The sequence below is a fragment of the Ranitomeya variabilis genome, chromosome 2 (assembly GCF_051348905.1).
Source record: "Ranitomeya variabilis isolate aRanVar5 chromosome 2, aRanVar5.hap1, whole genome shotgun sequence".
NCBI lineage: Eukaryota > Metazoa > Chordata > Amphibia > Anura > Dendrobatidae > Ranitomeya > Ranitomeya variabilis.
Window position 1 is genome coordinate 185,301,980 of NC_135233.1, and position 24,692 is coordinate 185,326,671.

Below are 24,692 nucleotides of genomic sequence, written 5' to 3' on the forward strand. Positions count from 1 at the left end.
TTTCTGGCCGGGTCGGAGTAGTGTGCATCCCTTTGGTCCCATAGCTCTGGCTTTTCTTGGACCAGAACAAGAAGCATCTCCACATTGATTAAGGAAGACATGCTGCAGGACTCCGTGGAGGCGTTCTTCCGGGAAGTCTGGAGTAGAGATGAGCGGTGTTCGAGTTGAACTGATCGTCAATTTCAAATTCGAGCTGTTTTGGGCGGTGTTCGAGTCGTTCGACGAACCCGAACAATTTGCTTAAAATTCGTCTGTTCGAGTTTCTGTTTGATAACTGTTTGTTCACCAAAAGCCTAGCTTGATTTGCACATTAAAACTGTTTATCATAGTTAATAGACAGTTTCAGTGTATAGTGGGCGGGGAGGGGGGGGCGGGGGATAGATCTGTGCTGAAATAACGCCTTTCTCCATTTTTTTTCTCTTTCCCGCATTTACAGAGGGGGGGTGCAGTCTCTCAGCCTATCAGCAGTGCACACACACACAGCAATGTGCATGTGATGCACACAAGCAAGGGCATGTGTCATTGGCTGTGTATGTCACTTGTCCTTGCCCTATAAGAACCAGCCATTTGCCCCGTCGCCACCATTTCCTCACTGCTGCAGCTTAGTGTTAGACGGCACCACTGCTGCTGCGGGCGCTATATAGACTAAGAGTGTTTTTTTGGAGCGAATTGTCAGAGAGATAGGTTCAGGGAGTCGGGACTAGTTGTAATATCAGCCCTTTTCAGGGTAGGTTACAGCAGTTCATAGCACTGTTTGACAGGCAGGTCTGAGCCAGTGCTGTGCAAGTGTTTGTCACAGGATTTGGTGTAATCTAGCTCAGCCAATCCTTTTGGGCTAGTAGCATTGTCTGATAGTCATCTGAGTAGCCCGCCTGTGAAGCTAGCTACACCGCCTGTGTATCTCAATTTTCACTGCATCTAATCCAGTTAATAGATTTGGGCCTAAGAGCAGTGTCTGCATGTCAGCAGAGTAGCTCGCCTGTGAAACTAACTACACCGCCTGTGTATCTCTATGTTCACTGCATCTAATCCAGTTAATAGTTTTGGGCCTAGGAGTAGTGTCTGCACGTCAGCGGAGTAGCCCGCCTGTGAAGCACACTACACTGCCTGTGTATCTCAATTTTTACTGCATCTAACCCAGTAAATCGTTTTGGGGTTTTGGGCTTAGTAGCAGTGTTTGCACGTCAGCAGAGTAGCCCGCCTGTGAAACAAACTATACCGCCTGTGTATCTCTATTTTCTTTTTTATACACTCTTTATTTAGAAAATTTCAATAATATAACAGGAAAGGAAAAAAAAAGGGTAAATATTTTCAGAAATAGTAAAGTATCTAAAAACAAAAAAACAAACAAATACAATCGTAATAAACCGCAACGATAACGCTACAAGGCTGCGGATTTGCGAACCAAAATGGTTGTAAGAAGAATTTATAAAAAAAAACTAAACAAGGGGCAGTAGTGGGGAGGGACATGGGAAGGAAAGGGAAGGGTAGGGAGTCAGAAAGTCCTGCTTTAAATATAGAGATTAACTAAGCGATTTGGGAGATCAAACTCAAATCGAGGCATCAACAACGTCCGAGATATAAACAAGCTAGGAGACAAAATAGTACCTGTGGTGGGTGCCTTCCTTGCTATTACATTACATCCACTTTGCAATATCACTGCAAGTGTAGGATCCTCATAGAGAATTGGAAGAACTTTTTTAAAGATATTTCTGATTGAATAAAATTGAGAACTGTATTGCAAACATAAAAAAGGTTTATGAGCGACTGAGTCATTATTTAGATCATTGGAATTGTGAAGAGAAATCAAATCTTCATGATTTTTGGTTGCTACTTTGCTCAAAGCTCTATTTAACATCCAATTAGGATAATTTCTTTTTTTTAATTTTTGACAGGACTGTTTTAATTCCATATGTAGATTTTGCTGATCATTACAATTATGTTTAATTCTAGTAAATTCACCCACAGGTATAATAATAATAATAATCTTTATTTTTATATAGCTCTAAAATATCCTGCAGAGCTATACACACATTATCATCACTGTCCCCAATGGGGCTCACAATCTAAAAATAGACCTGATCGTATATTTGGGGTGGCTACTTTTAGCATGAAGAATCGTGTTACCACTCATTGGTTTAGAGTAAGTTTGTGTGGAAATCTTACAAACATGGACACCACACAATTTAAAATCCCAAAAAGAAATTTCAATTCCAATGATCTAAACAATGACTCAGTCGCTCATAAACCTTTTCTCAATTTTATTCAATCAGAAATATCTTTAAAAAATTTCTTCCAATTCTCTATGAGGATCCTACACTTGCAGTGATACTGCAAAGTGGATGTAATGTAATAGCAAGGAAGGCACCCACCATAGCTACTGCTTTGTCTCCTAGCATGTTTATATCTCGGACGTCTCAGGAGACATGGTTGAGTGTAAAAGGTAGTTATAAGTGTGGGACAAGAAACTGTAAAACATGCAAACAAGTAATTAATACCAATTTTTTTTTTATAATCATGACAGTACTCAAAAGTTCAATATCAGGAGTTTTATTAATTGCAATACCAAGTCAGTGGTGTATAAAATTAATTGCACTATTTGCAAATTAGGGCTGTACCACTAGAAAATTAAAAACTCGTATAGCTGAACATTTAAATGATATTTATAATGGTACTAATGTTAATTTCTCTCGTAGTATATCTTCAGTAGCTAAACATTTTGTTCAGGGACATGCCTGCAATATTTCTTCCTTGCAAGTCTGTGGATTGGAGAAGGTGAACAGTTCATTACGTGGTGGAGATGTCAGATGCCGACTGCTAACCCGAGAAGTGTACTGGATTTATTACTTAGGCACTAGATTTACAGACGGACTAAATAGACGCAATTAAATTATGTTTCATTATCATTGAATGTTTATTGTACATATTTTTGGTATGTTTTTCCTTTACTGTATACATGTATATAATTTTTTTATTTTCATGATTGTTCTTATTTGTTTGTTCACACTTTATATTGTAGGACCTTACATGTCATGTGATTTTTTACCATGAATTGATTGGCCTGGCTTGTATTTAAATATTTGCCATTTGGAGCATTTAGCAGCTTTGATAAAGATCGCTGTTGCGATCGAAACGCGTCCCTGCTGTCTCTGTGTGCACGTTTGGTGCGGTCTTGGAGCATGTCTTGTTATTTTTCATACATGAAGTAAATTTTGAAGATTTTACTGAAGGAGCTGGAACAAAGACTTTTTTTTCTCTTATGTTGCACATCGTCTCATCAGGACGGAGGTTCCGTGCACCTGGAAGGTGGTGAGCTGGCTTTATTTTCCTTTGTTGATTCCATGTTCTAACTGTTTGCCGTGCTCCCATTTTTTGACTGCTCCTTTTTAATTAAGACCTTAATAATTTGCACCGCTGCACTTTATTGGGATCAACCACAGTGTCTGGTATTTTTCCATCATGTCGGATTTATCCAGAGAAAGACTGAAAAAAGCAGCTCAAGTATTTTCTGACAAACCTGATGAGATCAATGATTTTTCTGACCTCTCTGCTAATTTTAAACAGCTCGAAAAATTATTGCTGCAGGAAACTAAGGTATGGTGGGATCTTACTACCCTACAAAATTATGTTTCCAAAAGCATGATACCAAGAGGACTCAGAATTAAGAAAAAAAATCTACTACCACCTTTAACAGTGAATTTACGCAAGATTGGAACAATTCATTAAGTGAATGTTCATTAAATCTTATGCATTTAATCATAAAACATGAAGAAATAAAACTTAAGGACATACAACAGGACATTGATAATATGAAATTAACTTTGAATAATTGTAAAGATGCTACTGAATATGATGAATTTTTTAAAAGAACGCATGATTTGGTGTTTACATTGGAGGAAGAGATCATTCAAAGAAAAATAAATAAATTTCAGAGGGATTTGAATGATTATTCCTCCAACAAAATCTATGATTGGAACACCACAGATGACAATAATAAAACTTCAAGATCTATTTTGAGATACGGCAAGAAAAACGTCAGAAAAACACATGGTAGTTTCAATTTGTCTAACTATGAGTCATCTGATAATTTTAGTGCTTCTGATTCCTCATTAAATGAAGCCAGTCATTCTAATAAATCACAAAGGACGTCAAAAAACGCACAAGGCGTGGCGGCCGCAAACACAGAAAGGCATTTTGGCATGACAACACGCCACAAGAAAATCTTTCCAACAAATTAATTCCTGACAATGTTCTAAATTTATCTTCTAGAAATTTATCAAATGAACAGTTGGAAGTGCTGTCATACGGCTTAAATTTTGCTTTGGATCAAGATTTTGATTTATTTTCTACCATTCTTGATGTAAATAAATTCATGCGTGATTTGACAGTAAAAAAAACATTTTTTAGAGAAGATTCTTCCAGTTCAGCGCACATTTCGGATATAATTACTAATGAATTTCATGGACTGGATTTTCAGGAACAATATTCAATACTACTGCTTCAGGATCTCAGTTCACAGACTAATGCGTCAGGTGATTTAATCAATCAGTCTACAAGTTTCAAACTCCAAAAGCCATCATTCTATCCGATCCAATCTCGATCAGACTGTATGGATAGATTCCAGGAGGTAATAGAGCGAGAATTGAAATTGCTCAAAAATAATACAAGAGGGAATCGTAACAAGAATTATTTGCCTAAAAAACATCAGGATGCCATTTCAAAATTAAAGAAAATGACAGATTTAACAATCAAAATGTCTGATAAAGGCGGTGTGATAGTTATTATGAACTCTGAGGATTATAGAGTTGCAATGGAGACAATGCTAAAGGACAACTCATCTTATGAAAAGCTGCAAGGTAATCCTTCGGTGGAATAAAAGTCTGAAAGTGATCGAATCATCCAGGACATATTTAGTTTAGGTGTGTTATCAAAAAAACAGGCAGAATTTCTACAAGTGGCTCATCCTATTTTACCTATAATGCATGGCTTACCAAAAATACACAAGCCTGGACCATTCCCATCCATGAGTCCCATTGTCTCTGGAATAGGGGCTGCAAACGAACATCTATGTGAGTGGCTTGATTCATTGCTCCAGACATTGGTTCAATGAACACCAGGGTATATTAAGGACTCCAGAGATATTCTTAATGTTCTATCAAAGAGAAAGTGGTCAGCAACTTATACGTGGTTAAGTGTGGATGTCATATCACTATATACGTGTATACTGCATGATTTAGCAATGAAATCATTAAATTTCCATCCGATAAGATATAGCAATTATTCCCAGGATTTAATTAGTGATATTTTGCAGGTTACATTTTTTTTACTGACTCACAATTTCTTTTCTTTTGATCATCATTTTTATTTACAACGCACTGGGGTGGCCATGGGTGCAAAATTCTCACCTTCTTTGGCAAATTTGACCATGGCTTTTTGGGAGTGGTATTTTTCATTTTCTCATTCTAATCCTTTCATGTCTGCTATTGTCTGGTATGACAGATACATCGACAATATGTTTATTATATGGGGTGCCGATGTGTCTGCCATACCGGATTTCATTGATTACATTAATTTGAATGATCTGAATCTTAGGTTTACTCATGTCTTTGATAAACCTCAAATTTCTTTTTTGGATTTGAAATTGTGTGGTGTCCATGATTGTAAGATTTCCACACAAACTTACTCTAAACCAATGAGTGGTAACAGGATTCTTCATGCTAAAAGTAGCCACCCCAAACATACGATCAGGTTTATACCTGTGGGTGAATTTACTAGAATTAAATGTATTTGTAATGATCAGCAAAATCTACATATAGAATTAAAACAGTCCTGTAAAAAATTTAAAAAAAGAAATTATTCTAACTGGATGTTAAATAGAGTTTTGTGCAAAGTAGCAACCAAAAATCATGAAGATTTGATTTCTCCTCGCAATTCCAATGATCTAAATAATGACTCAGTCGCTCATAAACCTTTTTTATGTTTGCAATACAGTTCTCAATTTTATTCAATCAGAAATATCTTTAAAAAAGTTCTTCCAATTCTCTATGAGGATCCTACACTTGCAGTGATATTGCTAAGTGGATGTAATGTAATAGCAAGGAAGGCACCCACCATAGGTACTATTTTGTCTCCTAGCTTGTTTATATCTCGGACGTTGTTGATGCCTCGATTTGAGTTTGATCTCCCAAATCGCTTAGTTAATCTCTATATTTAAAGCAGGACTTTCTGACTCCCTACCCTTCCCTTTCCTTCCCATGTCCCTCCCCACTACTGCCCCTTGTTTAGTTTTTTTTTATAAATTCTTCTTACAACCATTTTGGTTCGCAAATCCGCAGCCTTGTAGCGTTATCGTTGCGGTTTATTACGATTGTATTTGTTTGTTTTTTTGTTTTTAGATACTTTACTATTTCTGAAAATATTTACCCTTTTTTTTTCCTTTCCTGTTATATTATTGAAATTTTCTAAATAAAGAGTGTATAAAAAAGAAAATAGAGATACACAGGCGGTATAGTTTGTTTCACAGGCGGGCTACTCTGCTGACGTGCAAACACTGCTACTAAGCCCAAAACCCCAAAACGATTTACTGGGTTAGATGCAGTAAAAATTGAGATACACAGGCTTCCAATTCTATATGAGGATCCTACACTTGCAGTGATATTGCAAAGTGGATGTAATGTAATAGCAAGAAAGGCACCCACCACAGGTACTGTTTTGTCTCCTAGTATGTTTATATCTCGGACATCTCAGGAGACATGGTTTAGTGTAAAAGGTAGTTATAAGTGTGGGACAAGAAACTGTAAAATATGCAAACAAGTAATTAATACTAAATTTTTTTATAATCATGACAATACTCAAAAGTTCCATATCAGGAGTTTTATTAATTGCAATACCAAGTCAGTGGTGTATAAAATTGACTGCACTATTTGCAAATTAGCCTATGTGGGCTGTACCACTAGAAAATTAAAAACTCGTATAGCTGAACATTTAAATGATATTTACAATGGTACTAATGTCAATTTCTCTTGTAGTATATCTTCAGTAGCTAAACATTTTGTTCAGGGACATGCCTGCAATATTTCTTCCTTGCAAGTCTGTGGATTGGAGAAGGTGAACAGTTCATTACGTGGTGGAGATGTCAGACGCCGACTGCTAACCCGAGAAGTGTACTGGATTTATTACTTAGGCACTAGATTTCCAGACGGACTAAATAGACACAATGAAATTATGTTTCATTATGACTGATTTAATGTTTATTGTACATATTTTTGGTATGTTTTTCCTTTATTGTACACATGTATATAATATTTTTCTTTTCATGATTGTTCTTATTTGTTTGTTCACACTTTATATTGTAGGACCTTACATGTCATGTGATTTTTTACCATGAATTGATTGGTCAGGTTTGTATTTAAATATTTGCCATTTGGAGCATTTAGCAGCTTTGATAAAGATCGCTGTTGCGATCGAAACGCGTCCCTGCTGTCTCTGTGTGCACGTTTGGTGCGGTCTTGGAGCATGTCTTGTTATTTTTCATTCATGAAATAAATTTTGAAGATTTTACTCAAGGAGCTGGAACAAAGACTTTTTTTTAATCTTATGCAGACATCTGCGGGCTGATATTCATAGCCTAGGAAGGAACCATGGATATTGCCCCCCTGGGCTAGAAATACCAGCACTCAGCCATAAGATGCGCCAATTCCGGCACTTAGACTCTCGCTTCCCACTGCCCTGTAGAGGTGGCATATGGGGTAATAGGGGGTTAATGTCACCTTTGAATTGTAAAGTGACATCAAGCCAGCTAGTAATGGAGAGACGTCAATAAGACACATATCCATTACTAATCCTGTAGTTGTTAATGGGTTAAATAAACACACACACATGCAGAACAAAGTATTTTAATGAAATAAAACACCACACAGTTTTGCCAGCTTTATTTTTCTGCCAATCCATGCGACCCCCTCGATCGCCTTCAAAAAAAGAAAAAATAATAAACCAACACAAATACTCCCTGGTCCTACGCAGTCGATTTAATAACGAGTGTCCCACAATGATCTCCTCTATAGAGCTGTCACATCAGGAGATGTGACAGCTCTATAGGCCTCCAGTGACACACTGACAGGAGACAATGGCTCCTGCAGTGTTATCAGTGAGGGTTCAATTGCCTTTCACTTTACGGCACTGCTGTGTGAGAATTTTCCCACGCAGCGGTGCCGAAAGTGACAGTATAAACTATACTGTACTCACAGAAGCGGGGGGATACAGTGCGGAAGGATTCCTTCCGTCATTGTATCCCAGAGCCCCTGCAGAGCAGTTGCATCTGCCGATGTGACAGCTCTCCAAGGGAGATCGTCATGGGACACTAGTAAAATGGATCACATCGGATCAGGGAGTATATGGTGGTTTATTATGTAATTTTTTTTCCAGGTGATCGAGGGCTTCGGGGACTAGGTGATTGTTGGGTATGTACTGTATGTTGTATGTACTGTATGTGTATATGTGTGCATGTGTGTTTTTTTTACACTTGAACACAGTAGCCGGATGATGGGAAAACTACTGTCCCATCATCAGGCTACCTGTCACTGTAGCAGGACTAGTAGTCCCATTGCACGATGCCTGCCTACACACAGATCCGCACGCACACACACACAGCCCCGCACACACACATACAGCCCCGCACACCCATGCACAGACACACACATCTTCTCCGCCCACACAGTCTCCGCCAACACAATGTCTCCGCCCACACACTTCCCCCTCCTGATCTACAGCATTTCACACACGCAACTGCAGCAAATCCACAGATCGTTTTTAAACCTGCGGTTTTGCTGCAGAATGGCCTGACACAATGGAAGTCAATAGGTGCAGAAACGCTGCAGATCCGCAAAAAGAAATGACATGCAATTCCGCACGTTTTTTCCACAGCATGTGCACACCAAATGTCAATTTCACATAGACTAACATTGCTTGTGCACTACACTGTGGATTTGATGCAATTCCACACATCCAAAAGTGCTGCGGATCAGCATCAAAATCTGCAAAGTGTGCACATAGCGTTAAACAGGAAAGAGATACAAAAATACAGTATATCCAAGAAATTGATAATGCCAATCAGCAGCATTCAAACTGTGATTTACAAATGGAAAATCAGGGGCTCTGTAAAAACAAAACCACGGTCAGGTAGAACATCAAAAATTTTGTCCACAATTGCCAGGAAAATTGTTTGGGATGCAAAGAAAAACCCACAAATAATGTCAGCTGAAATACTGGACTCTCTGAAAACTAGCGATGTGGCTGTTTCAAGATGCACAATAAGGAGGCACTTGAAGAAAAATGGGCTGCATGGTTGAGTCACCAGAAGAAAGCCATTACTGCGCAAATGCCACAAGGTATCTCGCCTACAATATGCAAAATAGAACAGAGACAAGCCTCAAAACTTCTGGAACAAGGTAATATCGAGTGCTGAGACCAAAATTGAACTTTTTGGCCACAACCATAAACGTTACATTTGAAGAGAGGGCAACAAGGCCTATGATATATAAAACACCATTCCTACTGTAAAGCACGGAGGTGGATAGCTGATGTTTTGGGCATGTGTGAGCTACAAAGGCACAGAAAACTTGGTTTAACGTTGAAAGAAAGATGAATTCGGCACGTTATCTACAAATACTGGAGGCAAATTTGCAATCATCAGCCCAGAAGCTGCGCATGGGACATACTTGGACGTTCCAACATGATAACGATCCAAAACACAAGGCCAAGTTGACCTGTCATTGGCTACAGCAAGACAAACTGAAGGTTCTGGAGTGGTCATCTCAGTCTCCTGACCCTAATATCATTGAGCCACTCTGGGGAGATCTCAAGTGCGCAGTTTATTCTAGACAGCCCAGGAATTTACAGGAACTGGAGGCTTTTTGTCAAGAAGAGTGGGCAGCTTTACCATCTGAAAAAATAAAGAACCTCATCCAGAACTACCACAAAAGACTTCAAATTGCCATTGATGCTAGAGGGGGCAATATACGGTATTAAGAAATGGTGTATGTGTATGTAAACTTTTGATCATAGTCATTTGGATGTTTTGGGTTGTCATTATGATTTAAAAAGAGAAAACACAGTAGTTTGACAATAAATGGCTTCACCCAACCACTAACCATGAGTGGAGAAAAAGTTTTGGTGTTGTCATTCATATTTTCTGAAAAAAAGGCCAAGAAAACAAAAATTCTGCCGAGGTATGTAACCATTTGAGCACAACTGTACAAGTTGCAAAAACCCAAACAGATAAATTGATAAATAAGTGACACACACAGACTAAACAGGAACAGAATGGAGTATATGCACTACTGTAAAGGCATACAGTTATACAGAAACTCCAATGAAAATGAATGCAGTCACATATGTACATTTTTACACCTGCGTTATTTAGGATACCAACAAGTGTGACAGAAAAACATGTATACCATTCAACAATTGCATAACCATGTATCTACCTGGATTACTAAAGCCTATCATCAATTACAACATAGAATCTAACAAAAAAAGATGATCATAAGGCAAGTGTTTATATATCATACAAATATAATTTTATTGAAAAAATACATAATTTAAAACCATACTGCCAAAATTGGGAGACTAGGAAACAGATAGAAAACTAGCCCTTCACAATCACCCATTAAGACACACTGGTCCAGGTGAAGATAGCTGCTATACATATATATAAAGGAGTGGGGCTGCCGATAATATATTCACATCACAGGGAGCAGGCTGAAAATAATGTCCCATTATCATATCGTATGCCTCCATCTACCCATGGCACCATCCAGCCACCAATAATCCGCATACCCCTATAAGAACCATGCCGAACGCAAACAATCAGGTAAAATTACCTTATGGTAACCTCACTGGGAGCTGCTGCAGCCACCTAGACCTGCGCGTCCGCCCGACGCGCATTTCGGACTCATTCCTCAATACGATAATGGGACATTATTTTCAGCCTGTTCCCTCTGATGTGAATATATTATCGGCAGCCCCACTCCTTTATATGTATGTATAGCAGCTGTCTTCACCTGGACCAGTGTGTCTTAATGGGTGATTCTGAAGAGCTAGTTTTCTATCTGTTTCCTATTCTTCCAATGTTGGCAGTTTGGTTTTAAATTATGTCTTTTTTCAATAAAATTATATTTGTATGATATATAAACACTTGCCTTATGATCGTCTTTGTTAGATTCTGCGTTATATAGGACTATATATTAATCATGAGGAAACATATGATTCATGTAAAAAAAAAATTAAAAAAATTTAAAAATGAGTTGCCCCCCATAATCAAATGCCTAAATACAGTACAGACCAAAAGTTTGGACACACCTTCTCATGTAAAGATTTTTCTGTATTTTCATGACAATTGTACATTCACACAGAAAGCATCAAGACTATGAATTAACAAATGTGGAATTATATACTTAACAAAAAAGTGTGAAACAACTGAAATTAAGTCTTATATTCTAGGTTCTTCAAAGTAGCAACCTTTTGCTTTGATGACTGCTTTGCACACTCTTGGCATTCTCTTGATGAGCTTCAAGAGGTAGTCACCGGGAATGGTCTTCCAACAATCTTGAAGGAGTTTCCAGAGATGCTTAGCACTTGTTGGCCCTTTTGCCCTCACTCTGCGGTCCAGCTCACCCCAACCATCTCGATTGGGTTCAGGTCTGGTGACTGTGGAGGCCAGGTCATCTGGCGTAGCACCCCATCACTCTCCTTCTTGGTCAAATAGCCCTTACAAAGCCTGGAGGTGTGTTTGGGGTCATTGTCCTGTTGAAAAATAAATGATGGTCCAACTAAATGCAAACCAGATGAAATAGCATGCCTATGCAAGATGCTGTGGTAGCCATGCTGGTTCAGTATGCCTTTAATTTTGAATAAATCCCCAACAGTGTCACCAGCAAAGCACTCCCACACCATCACACCTCCTCCTCCATGCTTCACAGTGAGAACCAGGCATGTAGAGTCCATCCGTTCACCTTTTCTGCATCGCACAAAGACACGGTGGTTGGAACCAAAGATCTCAAATTTGGACTCATCAGACCAAAGCACAGAGTTCCACTGGTTTAATGTCCATTCCTTGTGTTATTTAGCCCAAACAAGTCTCTTCTGCTTGTTGCCTGTCCTTAGCAGTGGTTTCCTAGCACCTATTTTACCATGAAGGCCTGCTGCACAAAGTCTCCTCTTAACAGTTGTTGTAGAGATGTGTCTGCTGCTAGAACTCTGTGTGGCATTGAGCTGGTCTCTAATCTGAGCTGCTGTTAACCTGCGATTTCTGAGGCTGGTGATTCGGATAAACTTATCCTCAGAAGCAGAGGTGACTCTTGGTCTTCCTCTCCTGGGGCGGTCCTCATGTGAGCCAGTTTCTTTATAGCGCTTGATAGTTTTTGCCACTGCACTTGGGAACACTTTCAAAGTATTCCCAATTTTTTGGACTGACTGACCTTCATTTCTTAAAGTAATGATGGCCACTCGTTTTTCTTTACGTAGCTGCTTTTTTCTTGTCATAATACAAATTCTAACAGTCTATTCAGAAGGACTATCAGCTGTGTATCCACCAGACTTCTGCACAACACATAAATGGTGTTGGGACCATCAGTTAAGGCAAGAAATCCCACTTATTAAACCTGACAGGGCACACCTGTGAAGTGAAAACCATTCCTGGTGACTACCTCTTGAAGATCATCAAGAGAATGCCAAGAGTATGCAAAGCAGTCATCAAAGCAAAAGGTGGCTACTTTGAAGAACCTAGACTATAAGACATAATTTCAGTTGTTTCACACTTTTTTGTTAAGTATATAATTCCACATATGTTAATTCATAGTTTTGATGCCTTCAGTGTGAATGTACAATTTTCATAGTCATGAAAATACAAAAAAATCTTTAAATGAGGTGTGTCCAAACTTTTGGTCTGTACTGTATATAAATGCCTAAATATAACAGTTTAACAACAATATGGCTAAATGTCCACGTTGAGGCATTGACATAAACCGTAGAAATGGTGATGAGCATAAATAAGGCATGTACTGTACAGTGCCGCTCAGTACAGGAATGAATGTGTTGCATGGATTTATGTCTTTTAAATCAATTAAGGAATTTGCTCCTCAGACCGTGTGGGGGCATCATAACACAGAACCAGACCCCAATCAGAGGAAAATAAAACATTCACACTCCTTATCTATGAACTTTTCCAATATTTATGGACACAACTGTTTATATATATATTTGCATAATGGCAGTTCTGCTTCACGTCACCTGTCTTATATATGGCATTTTTTCTGGGCTGTATTGTGCATAAATATGTGATTCTTCAGAATTTGTATTAGTCTATGCCTGATGAAGGGACCTGAGTAATCTTGAAAACTTGCAATTTGTTTCCATCTTTTCAGTTAGCCATTAAAAGGTATCAACCACTGAGGACTCTCAATTCTAAATATTTTTCTATCCACTGGCTAACACGGTACCAAGATATATATCTTTCCTATATCTAAAGTAACCACATCTTACCTGTCCCTCTGTATATCACACCATCATACACCTTCTTACCTTGTTCGGTGTTGTGGGTGAAGAACATAAACTCCATCAAGGTATTTTTCAGTAACTGTATCCCGGTCCAAATTAGCCAGTGCCCTGGCAGCGTGCGATGTCTGAATGACATAAGGAGATTTCATTGCTTTTGCCAGGAACGAGATCCAGCCTTGAGAAACAAACATATTTGATATAGAACAAATTCTAGGACTTGTGATTATTTCTGTTGGCAGGCATTTATGTGCCTGCTGGATAGCATCTCTACTTCAATTAATATTTTCTAGCAATGGAGGAAGCAAAGAATAAAATGTATATAATTCAATGTCCTGTATCACTGTTGTACAATACCTTCCAACATTGAAAGACAGGAAAGAGGGACACGCAGTGTGGCTATCTTAGTGTGCTGCCACAATTTCTATTTTATACTATGCCAGTACCCTGACCTCTCAGGCTAGTTTCACACTAGCGTTTACCTGATCTGCGGCAGGCTGCGGACTTCCTCCGTGAAGCCCCGCCCTCGGCCGCACCTCCGCCGCTAGCTCCGCCTACTTCCGCATGCGGCCGGCATGCGACCTCCGTACCTATCTTTAACATTAGGTACGCAGGTCGTGCGGCTGTATGCGGATGCTGCCGCATGCGTCGTTTTGACGATGCGGAAAAAAAAAATGCTACAGGCAGCGTCCTACGCTGGTCGCCGCATCGTCAAAACGACCCATGCGGCAGCATCTGCATACATCCGCACGACCTGCGTACCTAATGTTAAAGATAGGTACGGAGGTCGCATGCCGGCCGCATGCAGAAGTAGGCGGAGCTAGTGGCGGAGGTGCGGCCGAGGGCGGGGCTTCACGGAGGAAGTCAGCAGCTTGCCGCAGATCAGGTAAACGCTAGTGTGAAAGTAGCCTCAGTCCTTTGTATGTGTTTATGCAAAATATTGCTTCTAGTGAGATCCCTTAGTCTTTCCAAACAGTATGGTACTGCTTTCATGACCAACCACACACGGTATAATATTCCCCACAGTACATAACCTACCTACACTATGATTTCCCCACAGTAAAATATACCTCTCACAAAGTATAATGCCACCCAATTGTACATTCCACTACTCATAGCATAATGCCCCCACCATAAATTCCCCCAACACACAGTATAATGCTACCCACAGTACATTCCCCCATATAAAGTATAATATCCCCATTGTATATTTTCTTGCACAAAGTACTTGCACAAAGTATTATGTCCCCACAGTACACCCCCCCCCCACTCAGCATGATTTCACCACACTATATTGCATCACACACAGTATGACTCCTCCACACCACATTTCCAACCATACTGTATGATGGCCCCAACCCCACATGCAGTTGGATGTCCATAAAGTACATTCCTACGTGAGAGTACCAAAAATCATCTTTTCTTGTATGCTTCATTGAGGGACAGGGGAAACCATAGTACACCCCAAATCAGTCACTGGTGTGAGAAAACTAATTATACTAGAAAAGGAGGAGTAACAATGCCTCAAGCTACCACCGAAGTGACTAATGATTGCAGAACCCTTCTGCCATGACTTGTGTATACCGACACAAAGACAAGAGCTTTGCAAAGATGTGGACTGAAGAATAATTAGCAGCTTTATACAGCTGAAGAACAGATGCCTGGAGGAGTACAATCAAGGAGGCTCTTACTACTTGGGTGAGTGAGACATTCCCAGTCTGGGGGCACCCCGATTTAGTCTATTCTCTTCAAGGGCCTGCCAGAATGACAAACAGGGCATCCAAGCATCTGAACAGACCTGAGAGAAACAGGTAGAGCTGCACAGCTCTGGACACATCAGATTGTTTAATAACTTCTCAGGAAGATGAGAGGAGAGCGCATAAGGAAGGAGAGAAATGTCCTCATTAAGGTGGAAGGTAGAGAACATTTTATCGTGAAAGGAGGATGCCAGATGCAACACTTCTCTGTCTTGGTAAAGGAAAGTGACAAGTAAGAGCCATCCCTTGGAGTTTACCCCTTTCCGGGTTAAAGCTGTGATGGGCGTAACTCGGGTGGAAAAGTGAGGGATGAATTGCCAGTAGTAGTTGACGAACCCCAGGAATCATTGTATGGCTTTTAGTCCAGACGGACGAGGCCGCTTGAGGACGGCAGACAACTTCTCAGGGTCCATCTTTAATCCTGTAGAAGATACAATGTAACCAAGGAAAGGCAAAGAGGATTGTTCAAAGAGGCATTTTTCAAATTTGGCATAAAGCCTGTTCTCTCTGAGTCTTCGTAGTACCAGATGCACTTGCCTCCGATGCGAGGCCAAGTCTGCAGAGAAGATCAGAATGTCGTCCAGATAGACAACAACACAAGTATAGAGCAGATCCCTGAAAATGTCATTAACAAATTCCTGAAAGACCGTAGGTGCATTGCTTAGGCCAAACGGTATTACCAGGTATTCGTAGTGGCCATTGTGGCTGTTAAAGGCTGTTTTCCATTTGTCTCCTTCTTGGATTTGGATCAGCTTGTAGGCCCCTCTGAGATCCAATTTAGTAAAGATCCTGGCCCCTCAGAGACTATCAAACAGCTCTGAAATAAGAGGTAATTGATATCTGTTTTTTTACCGTGATCTGGTTTAGGCCCTGGTAGTCGATACAGGGCCCCAGGGATCCATCTTTTTTCTTCATAAAGAAGAATCCTGCTCCTGCTGGTGAAGATGACTTTTGGATAAATCCTCTTGCCAGGTTCTCTTTGATGTAGTCCGACATGGCTAGAGTCTCTGTTTGAGAAAGAGGATAAACTCCCCCACGAAGAGGAGATGTTCTGGGGAGAAGATCAATCAGACAGTTATACAACCTGTGCGGAGGTAGTCTCTCAGCCTCTTTTTTCCCCCAAAACATCAGAGAAGGACCAGTAAGAAGATGGTAACCTTGGCAGGGAAACTGGTCGGACTGGAAGAGAAATGGGATGAATCCAGGTTAGGCATCACTCCATGCAACAATCTCCCCAACGCAGAACCTCTTCTGTTCTCCAGTTTAGGACTGGTTCATGCATCTGAATCCATGGAAGACTTAGAAGTAAGGGATGAGACAAACCGGGATATACATAAAAATGGATTCTTTCAAAATGCGTTAGACCTACCCGTAGTTCCACAGACTCGGTCTGAAACCGCACAGGCTCGGTCAGTGGTTTGCCATCGATGGCGGTCACCCGCAACAGATCAGGAAGACACTGGACTGGTATATGGTAATGATCCACAACCGCCTGCTGGATGAAGTTCCCTGTGGCTCCAGAATCCAGCAAACAGAGTTCAGAGAATTCAATTGCTCCAAAAGACACAGTGACCGAGACTTGCAAAGATGGAGAGGAACGTTCTCTACCTAGGGTGGTCTCTCCAACCGAACCTAGGCACTGGAGTTTTCTGACCTCTTTGGACAGGTACGAATCAAGTGTTCTAGACTACCGCAGTAGAGACAACTTCCCTCTTTGCGACCCACCACCTGGTGGCGGCAGGCCAAACTTACATGATCAACCTCCATGGGCTCAGGAGAGGAAGACGAAGTAGCCGACTTAGGTGAGGCAGAGCTAAGATGGTAGGGCCTTTTGTCTCGTTTGATCTCCTTGGCACGTTCCTGAAAACGCAGATCTATTCGGGTTGCAAGGGAAATCAGGTCATCCAGGGTGGTAGGCCTGTCCCGCCAGCTCAACCTTGATTCTTCCTGACAAACCCTCCCAGAAGGTAGCGAGCAAGGACTAGTTGTTCCAAGATATTTCGGACGAGAGAGTGCGGAACCGAACAGCATACTGAGCCACAGTGAGTGTTCCTTGATATAGGCGGAGCAGAGCTGAAGCTGTCGACGTGACACGACCAGGTTCATCGAAGGTCCTGTGAAATCTGTAACATAATCCATTCCTGTCATATTTTGTAAAACGTATCCTCACGCTGTGTCATAACGGTGGAAAGCCTCTGCATCCTACATAGGAAATCCATAGGGTTCAAGGTGATCACTACAAATCTACATAAGTTCAATGAGGGAAGTTTTCAAAATTTTCTCCAAATTTCAGATTTTTCATAAATAAACGTAAGTAATTTCAAATAAATGTTACCACTATCATGAAATGCAATATGTTACGAAAAAAAACCAATCTCAGAGTCAGACATTGAAGCGTTCGAGATTGATGACTTCGTAAAGTGACAGTGTGCACAATTGAAAAATTTGGCCCGGCCAGGAAGGTGAAAACAGGCTTCAGAGTGAAGGGGTAAATGTAAGTCTCCAGGTGTCAGCAGACTTCACACTTGTTTCTAGTGCCCCCCCAGTGTACTGTCTGTGAAAAATATGGTCTCCCCCTCCCCCCCCTGTACATTCTTACATTCTCCCACACACAGTAGGATGTCCCCACAGCTCCCCTCACCCACACAGTATGATGTCCACAGTGGCTCCACACAAATATAGTATGAAGCCTCAAAGAAATCCCCCCAGACAATATGATCCTCACAACCACCATTCACAGAATGATGCCAACCTCAATCCCCCCATCGCACTCACACACAGTATGATGCCCACACAGTTCCTCTTAGACATATGATGCCGACAAAATGTTCTTTATGTGGAGGTTGAGGAGTTGCTATATACTTAGTAAATGTTTCTCCTAGAGGGATGAGGAAGAATATGGCAAGATTGCTGCTACATGTATTGACAGCAGCTAGGTGTTTGATTGTCCTTCATTGGGGACAGACTGCTCCCCCCTCTTATCAGAAGTTATTGGATAGAATAGCTGATATTCGCAGGATGGAACACATGAAAGACTTATTGAATGTAAGAATGGAGAGATTTGAGGCTGTGTGGGCTACCTGAGACTATTTTAGGGCCCAAAGTAACAGTTAGGATCATGTTGGTTTTTGAACAGGTTTCTTCTTCAGTTCCCCTCTCTATGTGTGTGTCTTGTCTTATTTAGTGTTGTGGTTTTATAAGAACTGTACTATGGTTATGTGGATGGAGTCATCTTAACTTGGCATCAATTATAACTTCTGTTGGACTTTGTCTTTTGCTGTTTCATTAACCCCTTCCCGACCTGTGACGTCATGGCAGGATCACGTTTCTGCAGATCGGGTGAAAGGGTTAACTGAAATTTCACCTGACCTGCAGGAGGAGTAGTACTTGAGCCCAGCGGGGGTGGCTTCACCCCCCCATGGCTATGATTGCTCTGATTGGCTGTTGAAAGTGACGTTTCACTTTCACTTTCAATCAGAGCAATCGTAATATTTCACCAATGAAATCATTGGTGAAATATTACAATCCAGCCATGGCCAATGCTGCAATATCATCGGCCATGGCTGGAGACCACGATCTGCCCCCGCCACCGATCTCCTCCCCTCCATCCTCAGTCCTGTCCTCTGCTCCTCTCCGTCCTCCTGTCTGCTCCCCCGTGCGCCGATCCCACCCCCCGTGCTCCGATCCAACCCCACCATACTTACCGACCTCCGGTGTCTCTCCCGGTGTCTGTCCGTCTTCTGCATGGGCGCCGCCATCTTCCGGCCAGCAGATTCGTTCATTCATTTTCATCACTGTGATAGATCATATCACAGTGATCAAAATAAAAAAAATAGTAAATAACCCCTCCCCTTATCACCCCCATAGGTAGGAAACATAATAAAATAAAGAAAATATTATAGCTAGGGTTAGGGTGATAGCTAGGGTTAGGGTTAGGCTAGGTTCACATTGCGTTAGGGCAATCCGTTTAGCGCTAGCGGATTGCGCTAACGCAATGTATTTGTAGAGGCCGCGTTTAGGGGTCGCGCTAACGTCCCTCGGGACCTCGGGCACGAACCACGGACCTCGGGCGCGAAGCGGACGCTGCAAGCAGCGTCCGAGGCGCGCCACAAAAGAACGGCACATCACTACCGCGAGCCGAAAAAGGCACGCGCTAGCAAAGCGCTTCAGGCTGAAACAACATTGCTGTCAATGGGTGCACTAACGGACCCGTTGCACGGCGTTAATTGCGACATTTTCGCCGTGCAACGCTGTCCGTTAGCGATTACCCACTAACGCAATGTGAACCTAGCCTTAGAACTAGGGTTAGGGTTGCAATTAGGGTTAGGGTTGCAATTAGGGTTAGGGTTACGGTTAGAATTAGGGTTAGAGATAGAATTAGGCTATGTGCACATGGTGCAGATTTGGCTGCGGATCCGCAGCGGATTGGCCGCTGCAGATTGGTAGCAGTTTTCCATCATGTTTACAGTACCATGTAAACCTATGGAAAACCAAATCCGCTGTGCCCATGGTGCGGAAAATACCGCTCGGTATTTTACGCAGCATGTCAATTCTTTTTGCGGATTCCGAAGCTTTTTACACCTGTTCCTGTATAGGAATCTGCTGGTGAAATCCGCACAAAAAACACTAGAAATCCGCAGTAAATCCGCAGGTAAAACATAGTGCGTTTTACCTGCGGATTTTTAAAAAACGGTGCGGAAAAATCGGCACACAAATCATCAACGTGGGCACATAGCCTTAGGGTTGGAATTAGAGTTAGGGTTGGAATTAGGGTTAAGATTAGGGTTAGGGGTTTGTTGGGGTTAGGGTTAGGCTTGTGGTTAGGGTTTTGGTTGGGATTAGGGTTAGGGGTGTGTTGGGGTTAGGGCTGTGGTAAGGGTTGGGATTAGGGTTAGGGGTGTGTTGGGGTTAGGGTTGTGGTTAGGGTCATGGTTAGTGTTTGGGATTAGGGTTAGGGATGTGTTGGGGTTAGTGTTGGAGTTAGAATTGAGGGGTTTCCACTGTTTAGGCATATCAGGGGGTCTCCAAACGGGACTATTAATTCCAGCCAATCTTGCGTTCAAAAAGTCAACTGGTGCTCCCTCCCTTCCGAACCCCGACGTGTGCCCAAACAGTGGTTTACCCCCACATATGGGGTACCAGCATACTCAGGACAAACTGGACAACAATTTTTGGGGTCGAATTTCTCCTGTTACCCTTGTGAAAATAAAAAATTGTGGGCTAAAAAAATCATTTTTGAGGAAAGAAAAATGATTTTTTTAATTTCAAGGCTCTGCGTTATAAACTTCTGTGAAGCACTTGGGGGTTGAAAGCGTTCACCACACATCTAGATAAGTTCCTTGGGGGGTCTAGTTTCCAAATGGGGTCACTTGTGAGGGTTTTCTACTGTTTAGGTACATCAGGGGCTCTGCAAACTCAACGTGATGCCCGCAGACCATTCCATCAAAGTCTGCATTTCAAAACGTCACTACTTCCCTTCCGAGCGCAACGTGTGCCAAAATAGTGGTTTACCCCCACATATGGGGTATCAGAGTACTCAGGACAAACTGGAAAACCACTTTTGGGGTCCAATTTCTCCTGTTACCATTGTGAAAATAAAAAATTGCGGGCTAAAAAATAATTTTTCAGGAAAGAAAAATGATTTTATATTTTGACAGCTCTGCGTTATAAACTTCTGTGAAGCACTTGGGGGTTCAAAGTGCTCACCACACACCTAGATAAGTTCCTTGGGGGATCTAGTTTCCAAAATGGGGTCACTTGTGGGGGAACTCCAATGTTTAGGCACACACGGGCTCTCCAAACACGACATGGTGTCCGCTAACGATTGGAGCTAATTTTCCATTCAAAAAGTCAAATAGTTCTCCTTCCCTTCTGAGCCCTGCTGTGCGCTAAAACAGTGGTTTACCCCCACATGTGAGGTATCGGTGTACTCAGGAGACATTGCCTAACAAATTTTAGGAACCATTTTATCCTGTGGCCCATGTCAAAATGAACAAAAATGAGGCTTAAATAACATTTTTGTGAAAAAAAAGTACTTTTTCATTTTTACGGATCAATTTGTGAAGCACCTGAGGGTTTAAAGTGCTCACTATGCATCTACATAAGTTCCTTGGGGGGTCTAGTTTCCAAAATGGGGTCACTTGTGGGGGAGCTCCAATGTTTAGGCACACAGGGGCTCTCCAAACACGACATGGTGGCCGCTAACGATTGGAGCAAATTTTTCATTCAAAAAGTCAAATGGCGCTCCTTCCCTTCCGAGCCTTGCGGTGTGCCCAAACAGTGGTTCCCCTCCACATATGGGGAATCGGCGTACTCAGGACAAATTGGACCACAACTTTCGGGATCCAGTTTCTCCGTTTACCCTTGGTAAAATAAAAAAATTGTTGCTAAAAGATCATTTTTGTGTCTAAATAGTTAAATGTTCATTTTTTCTTTCCATGTTGCTACCGCTGCTATGAAACACCTGAAGGGTTAATAAACTTCTTGAATGTGGTTTTGGGCACCTTGAGGGGTGCAGTTTTTAGAATGTTGTCACTTTTGGGTATTTTCAGCCATATACACCCCTCAAACTGACTTCAAATGTGAGGTGTTCCCTAAAAAAAATGGTTTGCTGTAAAAATGAGAAATCGCTGGTTAAATTTTAACCCTTATAACTTCCTAGCAAAAAAAAAATTTGTTTCCAAAATTGTGCTGATGTAAAGTAGACATGTGGGTAATGTTATTTATTAACTATTTTGTGTCACATAACTCTCTGGTTTAACAGAATAAAAATTCAAAATTTGAAAATTGTGAAATTTTCTGAATTTTCGCCAAATTTCCATTTTTTTTCTCACAAATAAAAGCAAAAATTATTGACCTAAATTTACCACTAACATGAAGCCCAATATGTCACGAAAAAACAATCTCAGAATCGCTACGATCCGTTGAAGCGTTCCTGAGTTATTACCTCATAAAAGGACACTGGTCAGAATTGCAAAAAATGGCCAGGTCATTAAGGTCAAAATAGGCTGGGTCATGAAGGGGTTAAACAGTATGTTTAGATGCCACTAGGGGGAAACGTCTCCCAACTGTGCATGGTCATTGTACTCCATTCTTTCTGATTCTCTAATATGCAAGTCAAATTGTGACTGTCTTGTCCTATTTCTGATTATTAAATGTTATGAAATCTAATAAAAACTAGTTATTAAAAAAATACAAGCAAAAAAAACATATGATGTCGGCAGTCCCTAAAACACTGTATGATACTCGTAGAGTACTACAACAGTATGATGCCCCCAAATATCACATTTGCCTGTCAGCAACCTGCTTCCTCTCCTGTGTTACTGGTCTCTGCTGCCAGTTTAGGTAGTGCCTGAAAATCTGACAAGACCTTCAGGTCATTAGACATTCTCAGGTTACATGAACTGAAGGTCCATGCATGGCCTTTAGGCTCTACTTTGACGGAATGGTGAAACAAGGACCTGTTGGCTACTTGCTCCACCTTTGTCTTCAACTGTATCTATGTACTGAAGACTCATGTGCAGTTGAAGTTGGGAAATTCCCCTAACGTTCCAGGCCAGCAGGACAGCTCCGAAAAATCAGGTATGTCCCACTGGATCCAGGTTGGCTGGGAGGTATGCAGGATGTCAGTGCTACCTTTTCTCATGAAAAAATACCAAAACCAAGCAGACAGGAAGGACATTCATGTTCACTGAACACTGATACCTGCACTAGCTTTAAACATTGTTGAGGTCCTAGCATGGGATTACTACATTTGAAAGAACAAAAATTATCAGGTAATTGTTGCATAGTTTTGCTCCTTATGAAGTTCTGTTCATTAAAATGAGTAAGATTTATGTATTTACTTATGTTATTCATTCACATAGAACCAATATAATCTGAAGCGCTGAATTAACATCACTTTGGTCCCTATCCTCATTGTGTGTCAGGATCTAAATTTTAAATTAACTTACCAGTATGTTTGTGGAATGAAGAAGGAAATAGGAGTACCTAGAGTACATTCAAACAAAATACAAAACTGTATATGTGTGACAATAATTATCAGGTTTAAAAAAAAAAAATGCTAAGAAATATAGAAAGGTAAGAAAAAAAAAAATCATAATTCAATTAAAAGATATAGTATATCTAATTACAGGATTTATTAAGAGAAATGGCATTACCTGAATCCACAATGCTTGAGTGCAGATGCTCATGTAGGGCCAAGTTTCCAATTACTCGCATTATATTTCTTTGTATTTTCTGAGAATCCTTGCGGAGCAAGTATATTCGCTGCAGCAGCTGCAAACCTCCATTCGACACTATGCTTTCAGCATGCGTGGATATCTATGTTGTATATCACACAAAAATTTATGAAAAAAAGTCAGAAAAGATTTTTAGTTCACCAAACCAAAATACCAAATAATTGCTCTTGAACAGAAGCAACATGTTTATAAAACATATTATTAAAAAGGTTCTCACTCTGCTAAATTAAGGAGTATGAACCAGTTTGCAACCAGTTTCATTGCTCTAATGCAGATAAAATAGAAAAAAAAAACTTTAAGTCAACTTAGTTTCTCACAAATGTTAACATATTTGCTTGCCACTGAAAGGAAGCATTGGATTTTATGGAAACAATAGTGTGATAAGATGCATGAACTAAGGACTTCCAAATAGTGCATGATGCATCTTTTTATTTGGCTCAACTTTCTAGGTGCTAGGTATGTTATACAGTATAGTTCTGATTCCAATCATTCAGTCAGTTGTATATTGCTGTGAATTTAGTGAAAGACAAATATAGTAGGCATACATTACCCTAGAGTGTTTCAATAAAGCCTGTAGGCTATATACTTCCAGTTTCTCTGATGGAACAGAACTGAGACTTTCAGCATATGGTAGTCCATTCCCACCAAAGCACCACAATCCTCTCTGAAAAAGAAATATAGTTGACTGCATTCCTGCACATTCAAAGCTGACAGAAACATTGGAGTCATGCAGCCTGTGAAAGTCTGTGACCTTCTTTTAATAACTTTATATCATTAAATGCTGTTTTGAAAGCCATGAAGCGGCTAAAAGTAGGCTTAGGTTTGTAAGCTGCTCATTAGTTTATATATACAGTTTTAAAAAATGGAAACCCAAAAAAACAACCAAAAAGACATGGCTATGTGCACACGTTGCAGATTTCCTGCAGATCTGCAGCTTTTTTTTCCGCTCAGAAACGCTGCAGTTCCACAAGTGATTTGCTGTACAAGGTTGTGCACATGTTGCAGCTTTGACTGTGGAATTTTCTGTGCAGATTCTGAATTTCTTGGCAGAAAACGCAGGTCTGAATCTGTGCCTTTTTTTGGAATGTGCACACGTTGCTGATTTTTGTGCAGATTTCTTCCTTTTTTTACCCCTGCAGATTTC

The 24,692-nt window shown here is 40.8% G+C and overlaps 1 protein-coding gene across 1 annotated transcript in view; it reads right to left on the reverse strand.

Moving 5' to 3' along the window:
• Positions 1-24,692, reverse strand: part of SERAC1 (serine active site containing 1) — a 398,196-nt gene that overhangs the window by 158,551 nt on the left and 214,953 nt on the right. The window contains exons 9-11 of the mRNA XM_077283287.1: positions 24,099-24,212; positions 23,468-23,630; positions 13,579-13,729 (exon numbers count right to left, since the gene is read on the reverse strand). Coding sequence (XP_077139402.1) covers positions 13,579-13,729; positions 23,468-23,630; positions 24,099-24,212 — 428 coding nt within the window. The remainder of the gene's footprint in view (positions 1-13,578; positions 13,730-23,467; positions 23,631-24,098; positions 24,213-24,692) is intronic.